General features: G+C 53.5%; 1 protein-coding gene across 3 annotated transcripts; it reads right to left on the reverse strand.

Moving 5' to 3' along the window:
- Positions 1-860: 860 nt before the first annotated feature.
- Positions 861-21203, reverse strand: Mef2b (myocyte enhancer factor 2B). 3 transcript variants are annotated; one of them, XM_078037907.1, is made up of 9 exons: positions 19777-21203; positions 5111-5193; positions 4217-4420; positions 2936-3070; positions 2326-2473; positions 2043-2176; positions 1856-1949; positions 1580-1712; positions 861-1307 (listed from the first exon to the last, which is right to left on the reverse strand). In XM_078037907.1, exons 2-9 carry the CDS (start codon positions 5162-5164, stop codon positions 1082-1084), a joined length of 1128 nt encoding a protein of 375 aa, XP_077894033.1. In that variant the 5' UTR covers positions 5165-5193; positions 19777-21203; the 3' UTR covers positions 861-1081. The 3 variants fall into 3 exon arrangements, with proteins under 3 accessions (XP_077894033.1, XP_021587109.2, XP_040146171.1); XM_021731434.3 differs by lacking the exon at positions 19777-21203 and adding an exon at positions 12980-13379 and having other exon boundaries at positions 1580-1691; XM_040290237.2 differs by lacking the exon at positions 19777-21203 and adding an exon at positions 12980-13379.
- Between the last annotated feature and the right edge of the window lie 355 nt (positions 21204-21558).

Genomic DNA, 21558 nt, shown 5'->3' on the forward strand with positions numbered 1-21558 from the left:
GATGGCCACTCCACAATGCTTTTCTCCCTTGGGATGGAAGGCTTCCTGGAGGAGGGGACATGCAGCTGGGCCTTGAAGGGTGAGATAACTTGTAATTAGAGTTGGAGTTGGGGTTAGTGAGAGAGAAGTGGTCCAAGAGGAAGGACCAACATGGTCCTCATGTTGGAACTGAAAGTACCATTTAAAAAGTGTTTTGTTGTTGTTGTTGTTGTTTGTTTGTTTTTGTATGGCAGGTTGAACTCAGGGGTGCTTAACCACTGAGCCACATCCCAGCCCTTTTTTGTATTTTATTTAGAGACAGAGCCTCACTGAGTTATTTAGGGCCTTGCTAAATTGCTGAGGCTGGCTTTGAACTTGAGATCCTCCTGCTCCAGCTCCCAAGCTGCTGGGATTACAAGCGTGTGCCACTGCACTGTCTCATTTAAGTTTAAGGAGGCAGCAGGACACTATCGTGCACCAGTAGCCAGATACTCATGATTCTCAAAGTCTTCTTGCTGTAGGTTATTGCGACCCTGTCTGGAGCTTCTTTCTGAGCCCATAATCCAACATCCCCAGAAGCAGTCCTTGGCCTATGACTGTGGAGAAGCTGAGGGTAAAGAGCTCAGCCTGGGAATCTGGGCAACTGCTACCCACGGCGTCACCTGATGGTGGCGCCCCCTGCAGGGCTCCCGTGTGCTCTTGTCCCCAGCTCTCTTCCTACTCTTCCTTGAGGGTACACCGCGGGCCCTTGATTCTCCCTCTCCTGCAGGAGACACCCCAACCCATGATAAGACAGGAATGGGACCCCTGGGGAGCGGGAAGGAAAGCCCCCGGGCGCTGGGGAGGGGTGGGCTTCTGAGTGGAAACAGAACAGTCTCCTCTACGGACACCACGCGGTTTTATTGGTGGATCACAAACAGGAAGGGGCCAGGAGGAGATCCTCGACGTGAATCTGAACCCCGGCGTCCCTCTCCACGCCCCCACGACGGAGGCGGCCAGTGATTGCTGGATTTCATCTGCGGAGGCCGGAGGGGAGACTTGGTCTCCACGTGCCCTCGTCCTGCTGGGCGAGGGAACTGGGCCAGTGCCACCCTCCGGTCCATTACCGGGGCCAGCTGTCCGCGGAAGACAGCCGTCGCAGGGAAGGCCCGGGCCGCAGGGGCTCTGCCAGGGGCCGAGCGAGGAGCAGAGGGTAGGGGAAGGTCTTGGGAAAGTCGCCCGGGCCCCCGGGGGCCGGCGAGAGGCGCTCGGACTTGATGCTGACTGCGGGGACTGGAGGAGAGGCGCCGCGGGTGGGGGGACCCTCCTCGCCCAGGCTGCGGCCGCCGCTGCAGGAAGGGAGAGAGAAAAGGGAAGCCTGGATTCATCGAGGAAGGAAGGGAAGCCAGGGAGGTGGCACGGCGTGGGCCGAGGATGGGCAGGAGGACCCTGGGAAAGAAGGGGGTGGCCGTCCCTCTTGGGACCTCCGAAACAGCCACCCACGGTGAACTGGACGCAGTGCAAGGGATAGCCACCAGGGGTCAGCAGTGTCTAGAGGCTCTGGAGGACCTGGAAGGGCCCCACTAGGAAACCCAAATCTGGAGGAGATCGGGGTACTTACTTGGACTGGGCGGGGGTGGCTGGGGGTCCATCCCCTCTTGAGGACTGCCAAGGAGTCAGGGTGGGGGGCTGCAGCAAGCCAGGGGGCGGCGGGGGGTCTCCCAGGCTATATTCTGGTGGGCAGGAGGGGTAGCCTGAGAGAGGAGACCTCTCTGAGCTGGTGGCCCAAGCCAGGCTGACCCCACAGGCCAGTTTTCTGTTTGGGTGGGTTGCCCCTGGGGGAACCCACAGCCGGAGGTGTGTGGACATTTCCCAGACAAGGAGTGGGGGGAGGTACCTGGGGGGCCTGCAGGGAGAAAAGGGAAGCTGCTCAGAGGGGGTCCCGGGGCCGAGGTGGTGCTGGGGCTCTGCAGACCACCATAGAGGCTTCTCTGTGGGGAGAGAAGGTGAAGGGGACACTGAGGCCCACACACAGGCCACCCTGTCCGCCCTCATCAACCCCCTGCCTTCCTTCCCTCACTCACCGAGGTGCTAAGACCCCCTCGGGACCCAGCCAGGCCACCGGGCAGGTCTGGCCTCCGCCCGTCTGCTGCCAGGTACAGTGGGGGTGGTGTCTTGCTAGTGAGGTGGCTTGGTGAGAAGAGAGGGTGTGCCAGACCTGGGAAGGAGGACCGCCCAGAGAGAGGGTGGGTGGGCCATGCCATCAGCTAAGTCTGAGGCTTAGAGGTGACACACTCAGCCAGAGCCAAGATCCAGCCCCCCAACCTCCTGGAACTCCCCCCTCCGGGACCTACGTCCCATGCTCACCTGGGGGCCCAGCTTTGGGGGCTGCTGGTCGGAAGGGAGACGGGCGGCTCTGGGCAGGTAGGGCTTCCCCAAGCCCAGTGGGATCACAGCCTGGTGGGGGCAGGGCCCCATACACCATGTCCGGGCCGGGCATAGTGGGTGCTGCTGGCTGTGGGCAGAGAGGTGGGATGGGTGGAAGGAGGGCATGGATGTGGGTGCCAAGGCCACTCCACCTTCAGGAAGCCTCCCCTTCTGGCTCCCTCCTCAATCCCCCCACCTGCCCTCCGCTGGCCTAAACCCTCAGGGGAGGAGCCTGCATCTGGCTTAGTTTCTCTTCAACCACCAGGTGCAGAGCTGAGGCCCCTCACTCAGCCTTGAGTTGGCACAGAGAGGGTATGTAATGAATCAAAGAAATGAAGAAGGAAGGAACTCTCTGCCTTTTGAACTCTTGCTCATCCTTCAAAGCCCCAGCTCCAGTGCTCCTTCTTTGAGGAAGTCTCCCCTTCCCAGGCAGAGACCTGGCTCCAAACTTTAGGTTCCCTGGCCCGAGGTCCCTTTCTCTATCTCAGCCTCAGCGGCTTGAGCCTGGGTGGGGAAGGGCCCGTGTCCGGTGGGGCAGGGGGCTACTTACATAGAGCCGGGGCCGGGGCAGGGCTGGGTCACCTCCATCACCTGCCAGCCGCCGCAGCTTTTCTCCTGGTCCTTCAGGCCCCTCGTCTGTCTCCAGCTCTGGCCCATCAAGGCCCACACCCCTCCGCTTCAATGTCTATGGGGACAGGAGACAATGGGATGGACCTTTACCTCCTACCCAAGGAAGAAAAAATAGTTCTATGGAGAGAGGACAGGCCTTCCCCACTCAGCTCTGAGGGTAGAAAGAACGCCCATACGGCCCACTCCAGCCCAACCCCATTGATTAAAACCCCAGGGAGTCACCATTTAGTAAGTTCCAACTGTTTCAGGAAGGACCCAGAGAGGTCAAGGACCCACCTAGATCACACAGCAGAGCCGAGATCACCCAGGCTTGCTGGTGCTGTCCTGATTTAGTCCTGCACTCGCCATGGCTACTTCCATTCTGTCCCCACATGCAGTGGGGTTTAATACATGTGAGGAATTGAACTCTGAGGACAGCATGGGCTTAACCGAGCTGGTCTCCCCCGGGGCCAAAGAACTACACACTCTTGGCCCTGCTTCTTTTTTGCCAGCTTTGCCCCTTCCTGGAACACTGGGGACTCCCAGGTGCAAGGCAGCCTGCTGCTCCCTCCAGCCCTGGGGCTTTAGCTCCCCTTGCCTACCCCGGCTGGTAGGTGTGGGGTCGAGCCAACTCCTGGAAAAGCTGCTGTGGTCTCTTTCTTCTGAGGACACAGCAGCCCAGATCAAAATCGAACCCAGGACCTCGTGCATGCTAGACAAGCACTCTCCCACTGAGCTACATTCCCAGCCCTTTCTATTTTATTCATTTATTTTTTGGTACCGGGGATGAACTCAGGGGCACTTGACCACTGAGCTGCATCCCCAGCCCCATTTTGTATTTTATTTAGAGACGGGGTTTCACTGAGTTGCTTAGGGCCTCGCCATCGCTGAGGCTGGCTTTGAACTTGCCATCCTCCTGTCTCAGCCTCCCGAGCCCTTGGGATTACAGGCGTGCACCAGGTTGCTGAGACTGGCCTTAATCTCATGATCCTCCCACCTCAGCCTCCAAGTAGCTGGAATCACAGGTGTGCAACACCATGCGCAGAGTGCTCTTTCTTTCTGCTGTCCAGGCAGCTACCCCTAGGAGGCGTCCTTCATTACCCCGTAGCTGGTTTTATCAGCCACAAGGCCAGATTGCAATCTTGTCTTTTGTGCAAACCCAGAGTCCCTGGGCAGAGTGTGCTGGGCTTGTTGGGGCCAGGGAAGAGGGCTCCGGAGGTACCTCGAGGATGTCGGTGTTGGTGCGGCTCTCGTGGGGCTCGCTGTACTCCGTGTACTTCAGCAGCACGCGGTCCATGTCGGTGCTGGCGTACTGGAAGAGGCGGTTGGCGCTGTTGAAGATGATGAGGGCGATCTCGCAGTCACAGAGCACGCTCAGCTCATAGGCCTTCTTCATCAGCCCAAACTTGCGCTTGGTGAAAGTCACCTGGACCCAGGACCCACCGGAGCAGGGGAGAGTGGGAAAGGATCAGGATGTGGAGCAGTGCGGAGGGAGGGCAGGGACCTGATGGGTCCTTCAAGATGCTTGGAGAGTCCATGCTTTTCCGTGGGTTTTCCCCACCCGCCGCCCCTGGGATTGAAGCCAGGGGCTGTCTATTACTGAGCCACATCTCCAGCCCTTTCTGTTTTATTTTGAGACAGAGTCTTGCTAAGCTTTTTTTCCAAGCTGACATTGAACTCTTGATCCTCCTGCCTCAGCCTCCCAAGTGGCTGGGCGTGCAGGTGTGCGCCCCAGGCCTGGCACCGGGTGCTCCTTCTGGTTGAGCTGCTCCCTCTGATTTGGCAATTCAACCCAAATAGCCCCTCCTCTTTGGTAAGCTTTCCTTGGCCTCCCAAACAGAGCCCACACTTTTTCTCCCGGCTGCCCTCTGAGTTAGTGTGTCTGTGCCCAGCTCCATCCCCTGTGTGACCGGGCTCCAGTCGTTAGGGAGAACAGACAAAGACATGGTCATAAAAGTGAGCAAATACTCCATCTCAGACTCCTGAGGGTGACTCAAGGCCCCTGAGGCCTCCTCACCCCCTTGCAGTTCTCCCAAATCACCAGGCCTGTGCCCAGATTGTGCCCCTTTCCAGGAACGCCTTTCCCTCAGCCACGACTCCAAGCCAGTGAACTTACCTGCCGATTCCTCTGGTCCAGAATGCGCGAGATCTGAATTTTTTTCCTCCCCATGGCCCCAGGCTGAGCAGAGTGAACTTGATCTGGGGGGAAAGGGGGAGAGGACAGAGTGGGTGGATGGAAAATGGGGAGGGGAAGCCCAGCCTCCCTCCTGTCCTCTGCCTGACCCTGCCAGGTGCTAAGGGAAAGATGAGGAGGAAAATTAAGGCAGGCTGCATCCCCTCTGCCTGGGAGCAGCCCCAGAATGTAGCAGATGCTCAATAAACACATTCAGACCCATGAGGAGAAGACCGACTAAGGGTGGAAAAGCAAGTACAGAGGTCCTAATACTGAGGTTAAGAATGCCACACTGATGAACCTGACCTCCCTGGGCCTCCGTCTCCCCAGCCATGCATTGTGCAGTGGTGTGCGTGGCTGGGTGTTGCTGAGAGATAATATGAGTTAAGCCACGTGAGGTGGTAAGATGTGCCTGGCACAGAGCAGGTGCTGCATACAAGCTGCTATTATGAATAATAGCAATAGCCAAAAGGTCCTGCCGGCCACGCTGGAGGGACATCCAATGCCAGCACCCAGCAGCACGTAGCAAACAACCATAGAATCTAGACTCAAGCTACTGAAACTGAGAAAGCAGAACTACAGGACTTCGTGCACACTGAGCAGACACTCAGAGGGGCCTGGGCCACGCAGTGGATAGCCTCATATTCAATCTCACAACGTCATGCCCACATGCAAGAGCCAGGGCTGTATTTACAAGAAAACATATTCATTTATATATTATTTGTTTGCTTTTTTTTTTTTTTGAGGTGCTGGGTAGGGAACCCAGGGCTTTGCTCATGCTAGGCAAGTGCTCTACCACTGAGCTACATTCCCAGCCTTTTTTATTTTATTGATTTATTTTTTGGTACCAAAGATTGAACTCAGGGGCACTTGACCACTGAGCCACATCCCAGCCCTATTTTGTATTTTATTTAGAGATGGGGTTTCACTGAGTTGCTTAGGGCCTCGCCATTACTGAGGCACTCGCCTTTGATTCATTATTTTTTAAAAATATTTTTTAGACGTTGGTGGGCCTTTATTTTGTTTATTAATTTATATGTGGTGCTGATAATGGAACCCAGTGCCTCACACAGGCTAAGCAAGTGCTCTACCACTGAGCCACAACCACAGCTCCATGATTAGTTCTTTTTAAAGGAAAATGTGTGTGTGCTCTGTGTGTGTGTGTGTGTGTGTGTGTGTGTGTGTATGCTGTGTGTGTGTGTGTGTGTGTGTGTGTGTGTGTGTGTGCTGGGGAGTAACCTAGCACCTCATGCATGAAAATTTTCTGAGAATAACAGAGCTGGTGGCATATACCTGTAACCCCAGTGACTTGGGAGGCTGAGACAGGAGAATCACAAGTTCAAGGCCAGCCTTAGCAACTTAGCCAGGCCCTCAGCAACTTAGTGAGACCCTGTCTTAAAATACTATAAAACATCTCTCAAGCCCAAGGCCCTGGGTTCAATCCCCAGCACCAAAAAAAAAACAAAAAAAAAACAACTATGAAACGGCTAGAACTCAGTGGAAAAAAAAAAAAAGAATAACAGAGCCAGGTGCAGTGGCACATGCCTCTCATTCAGGCTACTTGGGAGGCTGAGGTAGGAGGCTCACAAGTTTGAGGCCAGCCTCAGCACCTTGGCAAGACCCTGTCTCAAAAATAAAAATTGAAAAGGATTGGGGTGTAACTCAGTGGAAAAGCACCCCTGCGTCTGGCCTGGAGTCTTCAGATCGTGATCTTGGTCTGAGGTCTGTCTACTTTGAAACGTAGGAGAAGCCTGGATCTACCTCATGGAGCTCTTGGCCTGAAAGGCCCAGGTGTTGGGCCACAAGGACACAGTGTGAGGGGGTCTGCCTGCCCCAGCGACCCTCATGCAGAACTTGGTAGAACAAAGGAATCACGTTGCTCACACATAATTAGTTACACACTCTGCTGGACAGACAACTGCCCTAAGCCCCCAGGTTCCCAAGGGGACAGCCCCTTCTGCTAACGATGTGACCCTGCTCTACTTCCCAGCCTCTCCCATGTTACAGGTGTCTGTGACAGGAGGCTTCAGGCAAGTGGTCTCCCCAGGGTCACGCAGGCCTGCACATAGCTCTCAGCCAGCCTCTGACACTTGGTGGGGCCCTCAGTATGGGAGGCCTCTCCCTAGGTCTCAGACTATTCTGTGAATGGAGCCAGTATCAGTCCCCTGCGGCGGGCATAAGATGCTGAGTGCCCACCACTAGGCCTGGTGATGAGCTCTTAAGAAATTCAGATTCCAATTAGACACAGTGATGCACACCTGTGATTCCAGCGACTTGGGAGGCTAAAGCAGGAGGAAGGCCAGCCTCAGCAACGTAGTGAGACCCTGACTCAAAATTTAAAATGATTAAAAGGGCTGGGGATGTAGCTCTGTGGTAAGCACCCCCGAGTTCAATCCCTAGTATTTCCTCCACCTCCCCCACAAAATTCAGATCCTAGGCTGGGGATGTAGCTCGGTGGAAGAGGCTTACCCAGCATGCATAGGTCCTGGGTTCCATCGCTATTCCCCTCCCCCAACAAAAGCAGATTCTGGCCCAGTGCAGTGGTCCACATCTATAGTCCTAGGTAGTTGGGAGGCTGAAGCAGGAGGATCACTGGAGCCCGGTTCAAGACCAGCCTGGGCAACATAGTGAGGTAGTGAGACCCCATCTCAAGAAAAAAAAAAAGAAAGAAAGATAAAAAATTTTTTCAGATCCTTTGGGAATGGCCACAGTCTGACCTGGGTATCCAGCGGCCACAAGGGTAGGACACTTCAGCTGGAGATGGGTGGCCCCCTGAGTGACGCCAGAAACACAGCATCCTCTGCCCTCTGAGCCGGGTCTCTGGGCCTTTACCTCTGTGTAGAGCTGGGGCTGGCAGTCGGCCCCCCCAGCTCCAGTTTTACTTGCTAAATTTAAGCACCAAGGCTAATTTTAATCCCCGGCCGGAATCAGGCGCGTTCCCACGGCTGGGATGTGTTGCCCCAACCCTAGAAGGTCCCTGGAGGCTGAAGGGGGGCACTGGCCCGGAGGTTCCAGTGCCAAGATGACTCCGGAAATGCCCCCTACACCCGGGGTCCCATGAGAGCAGGGGCCAGACTGGGGCTTGGACCTGAGCCACTTGGGCCTGAAAGACCTGACTCCAAATCCTTCTCCGTTTGTCATTAAGACACAGACACCATGGCTAGGGTGAAGTTCAATGACAAAGGAGCCCCCAAAGCCAAGAAGTTGGGGAGTCTCTGTGAACAGAGACCCTAGAGCAAAGACAGGAAGTGAGATCCAGGCAGAAGGGACAGCAGGTGCAGGGCCTAAAGAGGAATGAGACACAGCCTGAGGCTGGAGGGAGGCAGAGGGGACCTCCAGGGCTGGGCCACTAGACCAGGACCGTGGGTTCTGATCTAGGAGCCACTGAGAACTACGAGAGAGACTTTGTTCAAAGACAGGATAGGCGTGGCTTTCTTACTTATTCATTTATTTATTGGTACTGGGATTGAACTCAGGGGCACTTTATCGTTGAGCTTAATCCCCAGGCCTTTTTAATTTTTTTTTTTAATTTACTTTTGAGATAGGGTCTTGCTAAGTTGCTGAAGCTGGTCTGGAACTTGAAATCCCCCTGCCTTAGGCTCCCGGGTCACTGGGACTCCAGGCACGGATCACTGAGCTCTGATATTTTCTTTTAGTTTTTGAAAGAAGGTCTCATTATGTTGTTCAGCCTGGCTTCAAACTCTTGGGCTCAAGGTGAACCTCCTGCCTCAGTCTCCTAAGAAACTGGGACTACAGGCACATGCCACCGTACCTGGCTTGATTTATCATTTTAAGACTCAGCCCTTGGCTGTCATGGGGATCAGAACTGCTGGGGGGCAGGGATGGAGATGATTCGAGGGTGGAGGGGAGGACAGAGGTGCACCTGTCTGGGGGTGGGATTCCTTCAATGCTTTGTGCCTTAAGTCATTGTACTCCAGGGTCCAGTGGGTTTTCTGCCTTCTCCAGAGCCAGGCCTGACAGGTGCACTGGGTTCATGCATGAGTTTAATTCTCCTGGCTCCCATTGATCCTGGTACTCCCCCCAATCACCCAAGAGCCAACTCACTTTGGTCCCTGAGGGATCTACCCAAAACAGCTCCGATCATGCTCACAGCTCCGTAAGTCCACACTGTCCTCATGAGCAAGTTCAACATTCAGCCTGATATTCAAGGCCCCTGCCCAAATCAGCTCCTGCCCGTCTCACTCTCCCTTCAATAAGTATCTCTGCTCAAAAGGCTCTTTTGTCTCTTCTTCACCTGGGCAACTCCTATTCATACTTCAAAACCCAGCCCCCCAAAAACCCATTTCTCCAGGAAGACTTCTTTGCCATTCTGGACTTCCACAGTGCACATCCTTCCCCTCCAGTTCTGATCCCGTTGGGCTGGGGGTAGGCCTAACCAGCTTTATCTCTCCCAGAGCAGCAACCCTTCTGGATCAGGCCCATGAGGGATCAAGAAGATTTCGTGAGGGGCTGGGGATGTGGCTCAGTGGGAGAGCACTTACTTAGCATGTGTGAGGCACTGGGTTTGATCCTCAGCACCACATAAAAATAAAGAAATTAAATAAAGGTTTGAAAAAAAAAAGAATGCTTTAAAAGAAAAAATAAAAAGATTTGGTGGTTGGAGCAGGTCAAGAGAAACATGACTGTTCACCCCCTACACATACCCAGTTTCCCTCAACAACTTCCTCTTAGAGTCCCCCAGCTGATACCCTGCCCAGAAATACACGCGCATGCAAATCCAGTCACTCAGCATGGACCTGTCTAGGGCCCAGGTGTCAAGGGCCAGCAGAGGAACGCGGAGGCGGAGGGCCTAGGGTGTGCATATATATTTGTACTCACATGCAAATCCCCACCCTGAGCCGCAGACAGACCCTGGTGGCCCATTCTCCAGATGTTGGTGTGATCGGAACTTCTGGGGGGAGGTGGTGGCACATGCTGAGTGTGCCGGGCACGAGGGGGGAAGCTGAGGTTGGGGAGGCCTCTTCTGCACATGCACACCCTCCCCCTCTCATCCAGCCAGAAGGCAGAGAGCTGGGGGCTTCTGCCTGGCACAGAGGCAGGCAGTGAAGCCATTGACCTGGGGATCAAGTAGGGAAGAAAGGACAGAGGACAGGGGCATCTCAGGGGAGGAAGCAGGTAACTGTGCCTGAGGCAGAGGCTAGACAGGGGCCTGAGCAGATGAACAGGGGAAGCCACCCCTTTCTTTGAACCCCCATACTCGGCACTGAGTATCACTCCATTCTAACCACAAGCTAGGCTGACTCTTTCTTTTTTTTTTTCTATTTTTTAGTTGTAGTTTAGTTGAACACAACTAATACTTCTATTTTATTTATTTTTATGTGGTGCCTCACATGTGCAAGGCGAGTGCTCTACCACTGAGCCCCAGCCCCAGCCCTAGGCCGACCCATTTTTAAAAGAAGTAGAACGACAATCATGGAAGATACAAAAAAAAGTGACTTGAGATCACTCATTAAAAAAAAGCATCAGCTGTGTGCAAGGCCCTGAGTTCAATCCCCAGTGCCACCAAAAAAAAAAAAATCAGCCAGGTATGGTGGCACATGCCTGCAGTCTCAACTATTCCTGAGGCTGAAGAGGAAGGATGGATTGAGCCCAGGAGTTTGAGAACAGCCTGGATAATATGGAGAATCAATCGCTCTCTCTCGCTCTCTCTCGCTCTCTCTCGCTCTCTCTCGCTCTCTCTCGCTCTCTCTCGCTCTCTCTCGCTCTCTCTCGCTCTCTCTCGCTCTCTCTCGCTCTCTCTCGCTCTCTCTCGCTCTCTCTCGCTCTCTCTCGCTCTCTCTCGCTCTCTTTGGTACCAGGGATTAAACTCAGGGGCACTCAACCTCTGAGCCACATCCCCAGCCCTATTTTGTATTTTATTTACAGACAGGGTCTCACTGAGTTGCTTAGTGCCTCACTGGGTTGCTGAGGCTGGCTTTGAACTCATGATCCTCCTGCCTCAGCCTCCCAAGCTTCTGGGATTACAGGTGTGAGCCACCTCGCCCGCTGAGAAACTCTATCTTAAAAAAAAAGCACCAGGCTCCAATGGTTTTACAATTATTTTCATTGAACCTCAATGCACAGACGAGCCCAGTGTTATTTAAACTAATTTAGACTTTTGAAATAGATGGGAGCTGTTAAAGTCGTTTTATGAAACTATGAAATTCCTTTATGTTTAAACCTGAGTAAGTCTAAAAAGAAAAGTATTGGCCGTGATAGGGGTTACATTTGCCAGGGGCAGCAGAAGGCACCCCCTGAACTGAGACACAAGCATGAGAAAGAGACAACCAAAGAACGGGGTAAACAGTCATGGGATCAGGGGAAAGATCCCGCAAAACAAATTGCAAAGAAAAAGACCTGGAGGTGTTAATGAGTAAGTCAAAGAAGGTGATGTGAGAGATAGGAAGAATGGAGGGGGGTGGTGTGACGAGATTTGCAGTGGTGACAACACATAGGGTCCATGGGCCGCCGGGAGGAGAGGGGGCTTTACTCTGAGTGCAATGGAGAGCCATAGAGTTTGGGAGAAGGGGAGTTTTGTGGTTTTCTTTTCTTTTTTTTTAGTTGTGGGGTGGAACCCAAGACCTCATACTAAACACATGCTCTCCCACAGAGCTATGCCTCGATGCTTTGTATGGTTTTAAAAAGTTCCTTCAAGGGGGAAAAGAAGTTCCTCTGGCTCTCATTCACTGGGAGTGGAAAGAGGTAAAACTACTTGGAAACCTGTCAGGCGTATTTTTAATCTGAACAGATGCCTCTGTGATGACCCTCTCCTCAGTATTCACCCAAGAGAAATGGGCCCGTATTGTACCAGAGGACACAGGACAAGAATCAGCAATTTTATGCATCACAGCCCCAAACTGGAAATGACCCAAATGCCCTCAACAGGAGAATCAGTAAATATTTTCTGGTAGAGTCTACAATGGACCGTGACATTGTAGATAGAAAAAGCGCACGCTCTAGCTTCATGAAAGTACATGGTGAATCCAAACCGACTGTGCTGACGGTACGGAGGGGATGTGTGCTGAGATGCCATTTACACCCAGTTCCTAAACAGTCCACATTCACCCAATGTGGAAATCCTGGGGGCTAGGAATGTGCTGCTTCCTGATCTGGGGTCAGTATGCAGATGTGTCCCGTCGTGCAAATATTTTGAGCTTTACTTCAGTGAATGTGTACATTTTGTTTAGTGTGATTTATCTTAACTAAAAATTTTTTTTTGTTTGTTTTTGGTTTTTTAAGAGTTGGGGATGTAGTGCAGTTGTACAGCACCTGCCTACCATGCTTGAAGCCCACGTAAAACACACACACACACACACACACACACACATTTAAAGCCCATTGCTCCTGCTCATGGCTACCATAGGGACCAGTGTCTGTCCAGGCAGGAGTGAGGTGACAGGGAAAGGCTGGGCAGAGGTCCCTGTGGGAAACACGCAGTCTGGACAGAAGTAGGGTCGGTAAGTGGGCAATAATGGACTAATTGTTGGTTGACCAAAGGAAGAGCTGGAAGCACATGCCTGGGTAGGAGAGAAGAGTCAGGGTCCAGAGCTGAGCACTGCTGTGGGTGGGGGTGGGAGATGAAGGAGGGCCTCGGGAACACCTGAACATCATAAATTCTCTGTGGTAGTGTCTGTGGTTACTAAATCAATCCACAAACACCCTGAGCTTCTTCAGGTCATAGACTGTCACCTTCCTAGGTTGGCCAGGCATCTGTCCCAGGTGATGGAGACTGAGGGGCACTGGAAGGCATCCCACCCTGCCACTGACCCTTCGCCTTGGGCCTCTCCTCGCTGGAGGGCTCGGGATTCTCACCTGTAAATGAGCCTGCGAATCCTTCTCCCATCAGCTGGGAGGAGGTGGGGCGGAGGGACGGGTCTCTTGACCTTGTCTCCTTCCTTCCCAGAAGCCAGTTTTGGAACTTGGGACGCTGAGTCAGCGTGCCGTCTCGCAAGGCCACGGTGACAGCCTTCGCGGCATCAATCCCCCACTTCCTCCCCCGTAAAATGGGTCACAGGATCGTGACCTCAGAGGCTTTGCAGCGAGGGTTTGAGAGCAGAGCACAGGTCAGGAACGAGTTCCCCTTCTCGGCTCCCAGTGGGCATTTAGTGGGGGGACGAATGGCAGAGTCAGTCTGCCAGACCCTTGAGCCCGCGAGGAGACCGCAGATCGGCGGGGGACCCAGGCCGGGAAAGGAGAAGTGAGAGGCAGGTGGGTGGCGGGGGGAGGCGCGGGCCCGCGGGACGCGGCGGAGCGGGGAGGGGGCGCTGCTCCGGCCGCCGCGACGAATCAGGCCGGAGGCCCCGCCTCACGCAACCCCAGCAGCGGTTTCATCACCTGCTCCCCAAGTACCTCATTACGGGTGACAGGAAGAGCCCCTTGGAAAGCCAGGACCCCCCCTCCCCTCTCTTGGGGGCCAGAGCAGCTCCGACCCCAGCTGCTGGCGGCGACCCTGCCTCCCCAGCCAGAGCCTTGGACCCGCCTTCTCCCCTGGGAACCTGGGGACATGATGCCCAGGTGCGTTGGGGAGCACCGGGGTGACCCGGGGGCCTGGATCAGCCCACTGGGCCCTTATGGCCCCCCGCAGGTGCCCTTGGGGAGAGTGTGGGCTCAACCAGCGCTTTCCCTGAAGCCTCAGTTTCCTCCCCAGAAGATGGGGAGACTCTGGGCTATCTTGAGGTCTCTGGGTTTGACTTTTTCCAGGAGGCTTTGGGTTAGTCTTCCTCAGCCCTCCAGGGTCCAGAGCAGAGTGAAGCCCTCAAGCAGTTCTAGGCGGTGGGGTTGAGGGAAGAGAGATTAAGATTATCCCTCAGTCTGGAAAGAATGGGGGGAGATTCCCTGACAAAATGAGACCCCAAGCACGCAGAGCCCCTCAGAATATACAGAGGCTCTAAACGATGGATCCACCAAACACTTTTATTCCCAAACACATAAGGATCTCTGCCTACAGAAGACCTCAAGCCAGGGGTGGTTACTCTCACCTTTAATCCTAGCCACTCAAGAGAGACTCGGGAGGCTAGGGCAGGAGGATGGCAAATCTGACTGTAAGTTGCCAGCCGGGGAAACTTAACAAGATTCTGTCTCAGAAAAAAAATTAAAGGCCAGGCTCAGTGGTGCACTGGGCTTCGGAGGTTGAGGCAGGAGGATGGCAAGTTCAAAGCCAGCCTCAGCAAAAGTGAGGCGCTAAGCAACTCAGTGAGACCCTGTCTGTAGACCCTGTCTGTAGATCCTGTCCCTAGGACCCGCCCCCCCCAAAAAAAACCCAGAATTATAAGGGCTGGGGTGTAGCTCAGTGGTAGAATGGCTCTGGGTTAAATCCCCATTACAAAAAAAAAAAAATCCTCAAAACACAGCTCACACTACACACAGACCGCCCCCCAAAACAACCCACATAGTTATCCAAACACAAATCCCCAAAACATAATCAGATCCCTTTGTACATGCAGACCCCAGACATACATAGGCCCCCCCAACAAGTCAATCCCCCAAATACAACAGACCCCCAGACATAAAGAGTTCCCTAAATGCATGTAGACACCTGATTCATACAGATTCCCCCCACAACATGCAGAGGCCAAGACATATTCAGACTCTCCCGAACACAGACCCCTAAAATCCATGCTGGTCCCCTAGGACATGGACACAGGTGGGCCTTCCCACCTCTTCTTTAAGCAGGGGACTGAGGTCTGAGGGTAGGGATTCTGAACCCCAAAATCCAAGAATGTTCAAGCTAGAGAAGGCCATGGGACCCTGGAGCACAGATGTACTCATAGGAAAATTTAGAACCAGTTGGGGATACCCAAGACCCCTTCCCTGGACCACTCCTGCTGGAGGGGCAGGAACCCTCAGTAAGCAGTACTTACACTGTGCCCCAGGAGCCCAGTGTGGCCATGCACTGAGAAGTCACAGCTGGGGCTGTGGGGCCAGTCAGTACAGCTTTCAAACTCTTTTTTTTTTCCCCTTCTGTGTAGAGGATTTATCTATCTATCTATCTATCTATCTATCTATCTATCTGCGGTGGTGGGAATGGAACCCAGGATCGTGTGCAGGCTAGGCAAGCACTCTACCACTAAGCTATGGCTCTAGCCCTGTGCTGGGAACCAAACCCAGGATCTCTTGCATGCAGAACACAACCCTAGCCCAAGGTTCCAATCCTGATTTTACCATATGCTCATTTTTTTTTTTTTTATTCTTTTGGAGCCTTGGTTTCCCCATGTGTACACTAGGCCCCTGCACACTTCCCAAGCACCCATCCACCTCTCCCCCAACCTCAGCTGACCTTCTGCCCCTTTTGGAGCACATGACACACCGGCCCCAAACAGACCTGCCACATTCCCATCACTTTCCCTTTGCCCAGGTCTCTCAACACCATTTTCAGCCCTGCCCAGGCACAGCCGACATGACCTGCAGAAATCCCTCCTCCTAAAAGCACCCTCTTCCCCAGGTGGGATTCAACTAAACCTGCAGCACTTCACCCTACAGGACTTCCCGTCCCCCCACCCCCCATGGTGCTGGGGATGGAATCCAGGGCCTTGAATGTGCTAGGCAAGCATATGCAATATGCCCAGCCCTTTTTATTTTATTTTGAGACAAGGTCTGGCTCAGTTGCCCAGGCTGGTGTCAAACTTGTGATCCTCCTGCCTCATCCTCCTGAGTAGCTGGGATTATACGTCTGATCATTTTTTTTATTCCTTGCTGCTTTCTTTGACCAGCATCTGGCCACACTAGCATGTCCTACTCTGTGAGGATGGGATGGAGCCTCCCCAATCCCTGGCCCCCTGTAGTTTCCCCATCACCCTTCTTGGAATGAATGAGCAACAACTGTTTAACAAACGGAAGAAACACTGGTAACTTGTTCAGCTTTTGTGGTGCTGGGGATGGACCCCAGGGCCTTGCTAGGCAAGAGCTCTACTACTGAGCTGCATCCCTAGTCCTCAGTTTCCTTCCTTCCTTCCTTCCCTCCCTCCCTCCCTCCCTCCCTCCCTCCCTCCCTCCCTCCCTCCCTCCCTTCTTTCTTTCTTTCTTTCTTTCTTTCTTTCTTTCTTTCTTTCTTTCTTTCTTTCTCTCTCTCTCTCTCTCTCTCTCTCTCTCTCTCTCTCTCTCTCTCTCTCTCTTTCACCAGGGATTGAACCCAGGGGCGCTTAACCACTGAGCCACATCCCCAGCCCTTTTTATATTTTATTTAGAGACAGGGTCTCACTGAGTTGCTCAGATAAATTTCTGAGGCTGGTTCTGAACTCGTGACCCTCCTGCCTCAGCCTCCCAAGCTGCTCAGTTTTCTTTTAAACACCTCATGGCCCACAAAACAAACTGAAGGCCCCATATGGCCTGTGGGCCACAAGTTTGAGACCCCTGCTCTGAAAAGTTTTCACAGTACAACACCAACTAGATGGGCCAAGCAACCGACCCTCTGGAGGTCCCACTACTCAGCTTGAGTGGAAACCACATCCGGAGGTCTCCCCACACAAACCTGGCCTGCCACAGGCATGCTCACCTGCCAAGAAGGCCTGTCCTTCATCAAGGTCACTGAAAACTGAGGATCCTCCCACCCCATCTTACCTTCCTGAGGATCCAGGAGAGACACCACGCTTAGCCTGACCCTGCTGTCCCACAGCCGAGCCACCAAAGGCCCCCAGCAATGTCCCCTGAGCCTCAGTGGCGGCTGCAGGGACAGCCCAAGATTTCCCTCTCTTTGTTCCAGAGAAAGATCTCCCTGTGGGGCCCCAGAAATTCATCCCCAGAGGCCTAGGCCTCCCTGCTTGGGAAATTAGCACATCTGTCAGTGCTGGGCTAGGCGGAAGGGATCCTGCCCACAGCCTGGCAGCCCTAAGATGCAGCCAGCTGGAACCCTGGGATGTGACTTTGGGGCATCCCCAGTCCCTACTGTCTACCCCCAGAAATGTCATGGACACAGGAACAGGGAGTGGACAGAGCCTGGGCTCCCCATTAGCTGGAATGGTGGGGGAGGCAATGACAGATATATAACCGCACCTGGGGGATGGCTGGCCCAGGAGAAATTCAAAAGGCAGGGGCTGTGGCAAGTGGCAGGGAAGGGAGCTACTTTGGACAGAGGGTCCAGAAGGGCCTTTCTGAGGAGAAGTGGCCTTACCATGTAGGGATATGGGGACAACCTGCCTGGCTGACAGAATCATCGCACTGCAAAGGCCCTAAGGTGGGAATGTGCTGGGCAGGTTTCAGGAGCAGGCGAGGTCGGTTTGTCCAGGGTGAGGTGAAGCTGAGACAGCTGGAGACAGAGGCTGGGGGGAAGGTGGGGGCAGGGTGATGGAGAGCACTACGGAACAACAAGGAGTTTTCTTTTTTTTGGGGGGTGTACCAGGAATTGAACCCAGGGGCACTTAACCACGGAGCCACATCTCCAGCCCTTTTTTATAATTTATTTAGAGACAGAGTTTCGCTGAGTTGCTTAAGGCCTTACTAAGTTGCTGAGGCTGGGTTTGAACTTGTGATCCTCCTGCCTCGGCCTCCCAAGTCACTGGGATGACAGGCATGCCCCACCGCACCCGGCAGCAATAGGGAGTTATGGAAGGTGTGTGAGCAGGTGAGGGCTGTGGTCTGATTCAAGATTTTCCGAAGACCTCATGGCTGTCATGGGGAGGAGGTCAGGATAGCATCCAGCAGATGGTGGGGCCAGGCAGGCTGCGGACCAAAGAAGTGGATGAGGTGTGCCTGTGTCAACAGCAATGGGGACTCCTGATTTCACCCCACTGAAATTGCTCCCTTCTCAGGCCTCTACCTTGATTTTGGGTGAACTTAGACCTGGAGAACAGCCCCTAGCAAAGGATGGGGTGAGGATAGGCCTGGATGGTGCTCTTAGGCACCTCTGCTTGGTCACAGATCAGATGGCACCCCCTATGATTGAGTGCCTACTCTAGGTGCAGGCCCATACTCCACCTCATTTACACACGGGAACTGCCTGACCCACAAATGGCCCAGTGAAGAGAAGCCAGTGCCCCTTCTTTATACCAGAGAAGGTGAGCATTTTTTCTGGAGCCAAATGGCAAGACCCCAAGGTCCACAATCAAGCCTGGGCCCAAGGGCCAAACTGCCACACCCCAACTCATAGCCCCTGCACAGTCTTGGAAGCAAAACTGAATGTTCAACCCAGAATCACCATGGGGGTGCCTAGACACTCATTTTTACACCTCAGGGGTATCAGGACATTTGCACAGGTCTTAGAGACACAGACACAGGGAGGTCGTTTTGTGGGGCAGAAAATAGGAATCTCTGTGAGGATTCACAGGCTAGGGCAGAGTGAGCTCCCAAACCCCCTAAAGAGATCTATCTATCTCCAGGTACATAAATGCTTCAAATCTTCCAGAAGACTGACTCCCTTCCCAACTTGTCTATATTCATTGCCTCCAATTATTTTAATTCCTTTTCTTCTCTTAATTTTCATTTTCCAGATGTTCACTGGTTGGTTATGATTTAAACAAATAAATCACTAGTTGAAGATGGGAAGCCAAATTCAGGGTCCCTCGTCCTTGGTTTTATGCTTTCAGAGGGCCAAGGAGTAGGCTGAACCCAATCCTTTCTCCAAGAGGCCTGGGTATATCTACCTGTTTGAGTCCCCCACCTCAAAAAACAAAAAACAAAAAACAAAAAACACTAGCTTCCAGCTCTTGAAGGTGAAATCTCTAAAGCCGCCCCAAATTCTGTTCTATGGAGGCCAAATTTGGCTCCACACTTCATATAAGCAGCAAGTGACAGGCCTGGGTCAGGAGAACAAGGCTGCCATTTCAGGAAGCCCTCTGACCATTGGAATCAAACCTCAAACACTGGTCCTTCAAAGCTTAAGTACTTTTTGAACCCAAGTTCCTTCACTCCAAAAGTCTTGTCCCCATATGCTCAGGGTCCTCAGGTCCTGACTGTCCTCCGAGAGGATTCTCTGCGAGGCCAGGCATGAGGCCTCAGTTATGTCTGCCTTCTCCAGTCTGGCTGGTCCTGGGGTGGCCAGGGACCTGGGTTGCCAACATCTGCAGCCCCAAACCCTGAAAGAGGCAGTGAGGGGAGACCATGACTGTGAAGTAATGCTGCCACCAGCTTGTCATGTGCTGACAACCTCAGAAGGCTGTGACTCTTCTTCCTGTACCATTGTCTTGAAGCACAGGGAAGAGGATGGCCCACAGGCAGCTGTGGCCCCACGTTCTAGGGCTCTGTGCCCATGTTCTCACTGTGACACAGGAGAGTACAACAGTGTGCAGTTGTGCAAAGGGGTCTTGCTGATACCAAATGTGTACACCCAGAGAGGGGCACAGTGCATCTCAGATATAGACTCATGGACATATAACAGGGACTCAGGCCGTCACAGTTTGCCCACAGTTCAAATCTCCCCAACTCACATCAAAACCTGACACATGCCCCTTGGACACACAAACTCTCAGAAACACAACCTCTCAGGCACACAACTCAGAAACAACCTTCAGACCTGTGCTCATACCCTCTCTGAGTGAACTCCTTGAACATACACACACATATGCAAACCTTCGGAGGCTCAGCAGCACACCCGACCTCCAAACCCAGCCCAGAGCTCAGAAGCCATTCAAAGGACTGCGCGCGAGTCTTGACCCGATCAGACGCGACGCGACACCCACCTGCTCTGTCCCAGGAATCGGCTCCCAGACCCGCTGCTGCCACACACACATCCAGGCGCCGGCGGCCACAGGTGTCTTCCCAGCGGGCGGCCCCGCCCCTGGGAGATGATTGGGCGGGGAAAAATCATTTGCATAGAGGGCGTCACCGTGGTGCTGCGGTGGGCGGACATTTGGGCGTGGCCCCGCCCCGAGAGTTCTAAGGCGGGGAATCGGAAGGCTCCAAGTTCGCTGGCAAATTAAGAGGGGAAAGAGAGGACTGGAAGTGTAGTTCAGTGACAGACTGTTGCTTAGCCTGCGTATGGCCCTGGGTTCCACCCCAGCAACACACACACACACACACACACACACACACACACACACACACACACACGCGAGTGCAGAGGACTAGGGAGACCTGCCAGGCCTCCCTGGCCCTTGCTGGGTGCCTCTGACCTTATTGTAGACCCCTGATCCTAACCTAACCTTGATTTGGACCCTTTCCCTAACTCAGACAAGCTTGGACTCGTTCCATCAGGGATGAAATATAACTTGGATCCCGGATCCTGTTGTTCCCAGGGACCCAGCTGACTCCCTCTCATACAGATGCAGGAACTGCATCAAGGGGCTGTGGAGTCACCTATGTGGCCTAACCCAGTTGGGCCTCCTGCCTCCAGACTTGTGAGTCTGGGTGCCTCTACAGGACGGTGACAGACCCTCTGCTGCTGATCCCATGATCCCACGTCTCCTTTCTTCCCACAGTCCCAAGAATATCCTATTTCTTCCACCATCCATGTTCCTGTCCTTCCCACTCCCCTCTGCCTGCTGTTTCCACTTCAAAAGTCAGCTCTGGTGGGTCTTGTAAAACTGGACCCTAGCCCAGACCTCTCAATCTTCCCCTGGGGGCCCAGGACCACAGGGCCAGACCTAGAGAATGGAGGGGGTTGGTGAGTGAATTGAAGTGGAAAGAATTACAGAGTCCAGGGTCAGGGATGAAGATAGTTCTAGACAGGAGAATTCTGGGGAAGTCCCCAGTCTGAGGAAGACAGAGTGCCTATTTCCCCGTCCCTGTGGGGTCAACTTTTCCCATAGGAAGAGTTGGGACACTGGGACAGATGAGAGTTAGGGGCAAGGACTGTGCCAGAGGGGTCAAGGATGGCTTTCCAGAAGATGGGGTATTTATACTGGGCTTTCAGGTATGAGTAGGAGCATGCCACTGGGCAAAGGAGTTTTCAAGAGAAATCAGCACTTGCAAAGGTGCAGAGGAAGAGCACAGAACATTCTATGACAGGGTCAAGGGTCAAGGTGAGAGGAGAGAGATGAAGCAGTAGGAACAGATGGGGATGGAACCCAGGCAGGAGCTTGGAAGTGAAGAGGAGGGGATCCACTTGGGGGTAGATACCAGGGGAGAGTAGATTCCAATGGCTTCCTAGTGTCCACCTTCTCAGGAGACAATGAGATGTGGCTGAACACGTGGACTGAGGGAGAAGCATATGGAAGATGCCCGGGTGTGGGGAACACTGAGGCAGGGAACAGAAGGACTTGGGAGGCTCGTGCCTCTCCTCGCATCTCAGTTTACCTGTCTGTGACATGGGAAGTTTGGACTTCTAGTCTGGTCATAAACTTCTCTTTGGACATAAAAACTAGGATTCATGCTGTGCCATAAGTGGGTCCCTTGCTCCCACCCAGTACACCCTCAGGTGTCCCGACTATACACCAGGGCTCAGGTCGGGCTGGGGGCTTCAGCCTCAGCTTCAAGGTACAGAATAAGGCTTGGGGAGCATGGAGGTGGCTGGGGAGCCCCAG

The sequence above is a fragment of the Ictidomys tridecemlineatus genome, chromosome 2, assembly GCF_052094955.1.
Source record: "Ictidomys tridecemlineatus isolate mIctTri1 chromosome 2, mIctTri1.hap1, whole genome shotgun sequence".
Lineage (NCBI taxonomy): Eukaryota > Metazoa > Chordata > Mammalia > Rodentia > Sciuridae > Ictidomys > Ictidomys tridecemlineatus.

Coding starts and splice junctions, on each gene's coding strand:
- Mef2b (XM_040290237.2), bottom strand. CDS start 13,010: ATGGGAGAAGGATTCGCAGGCTCATTTACAG. Junction 3,071..4,216: donor CCAACACCGACATCCTCGAG/GTACCTCCGGAG, acceptor CTGTCCCCATAG/ACATTGAAGCGGAGGGGTGT. Junction 1,950..2,042: donor GAGGGGGTCTTAGCACCTCG/GTGAGTGAGGGA, acceptor CTCTCCCCACAG/AGAAGCCTCTATGGTGGTCT.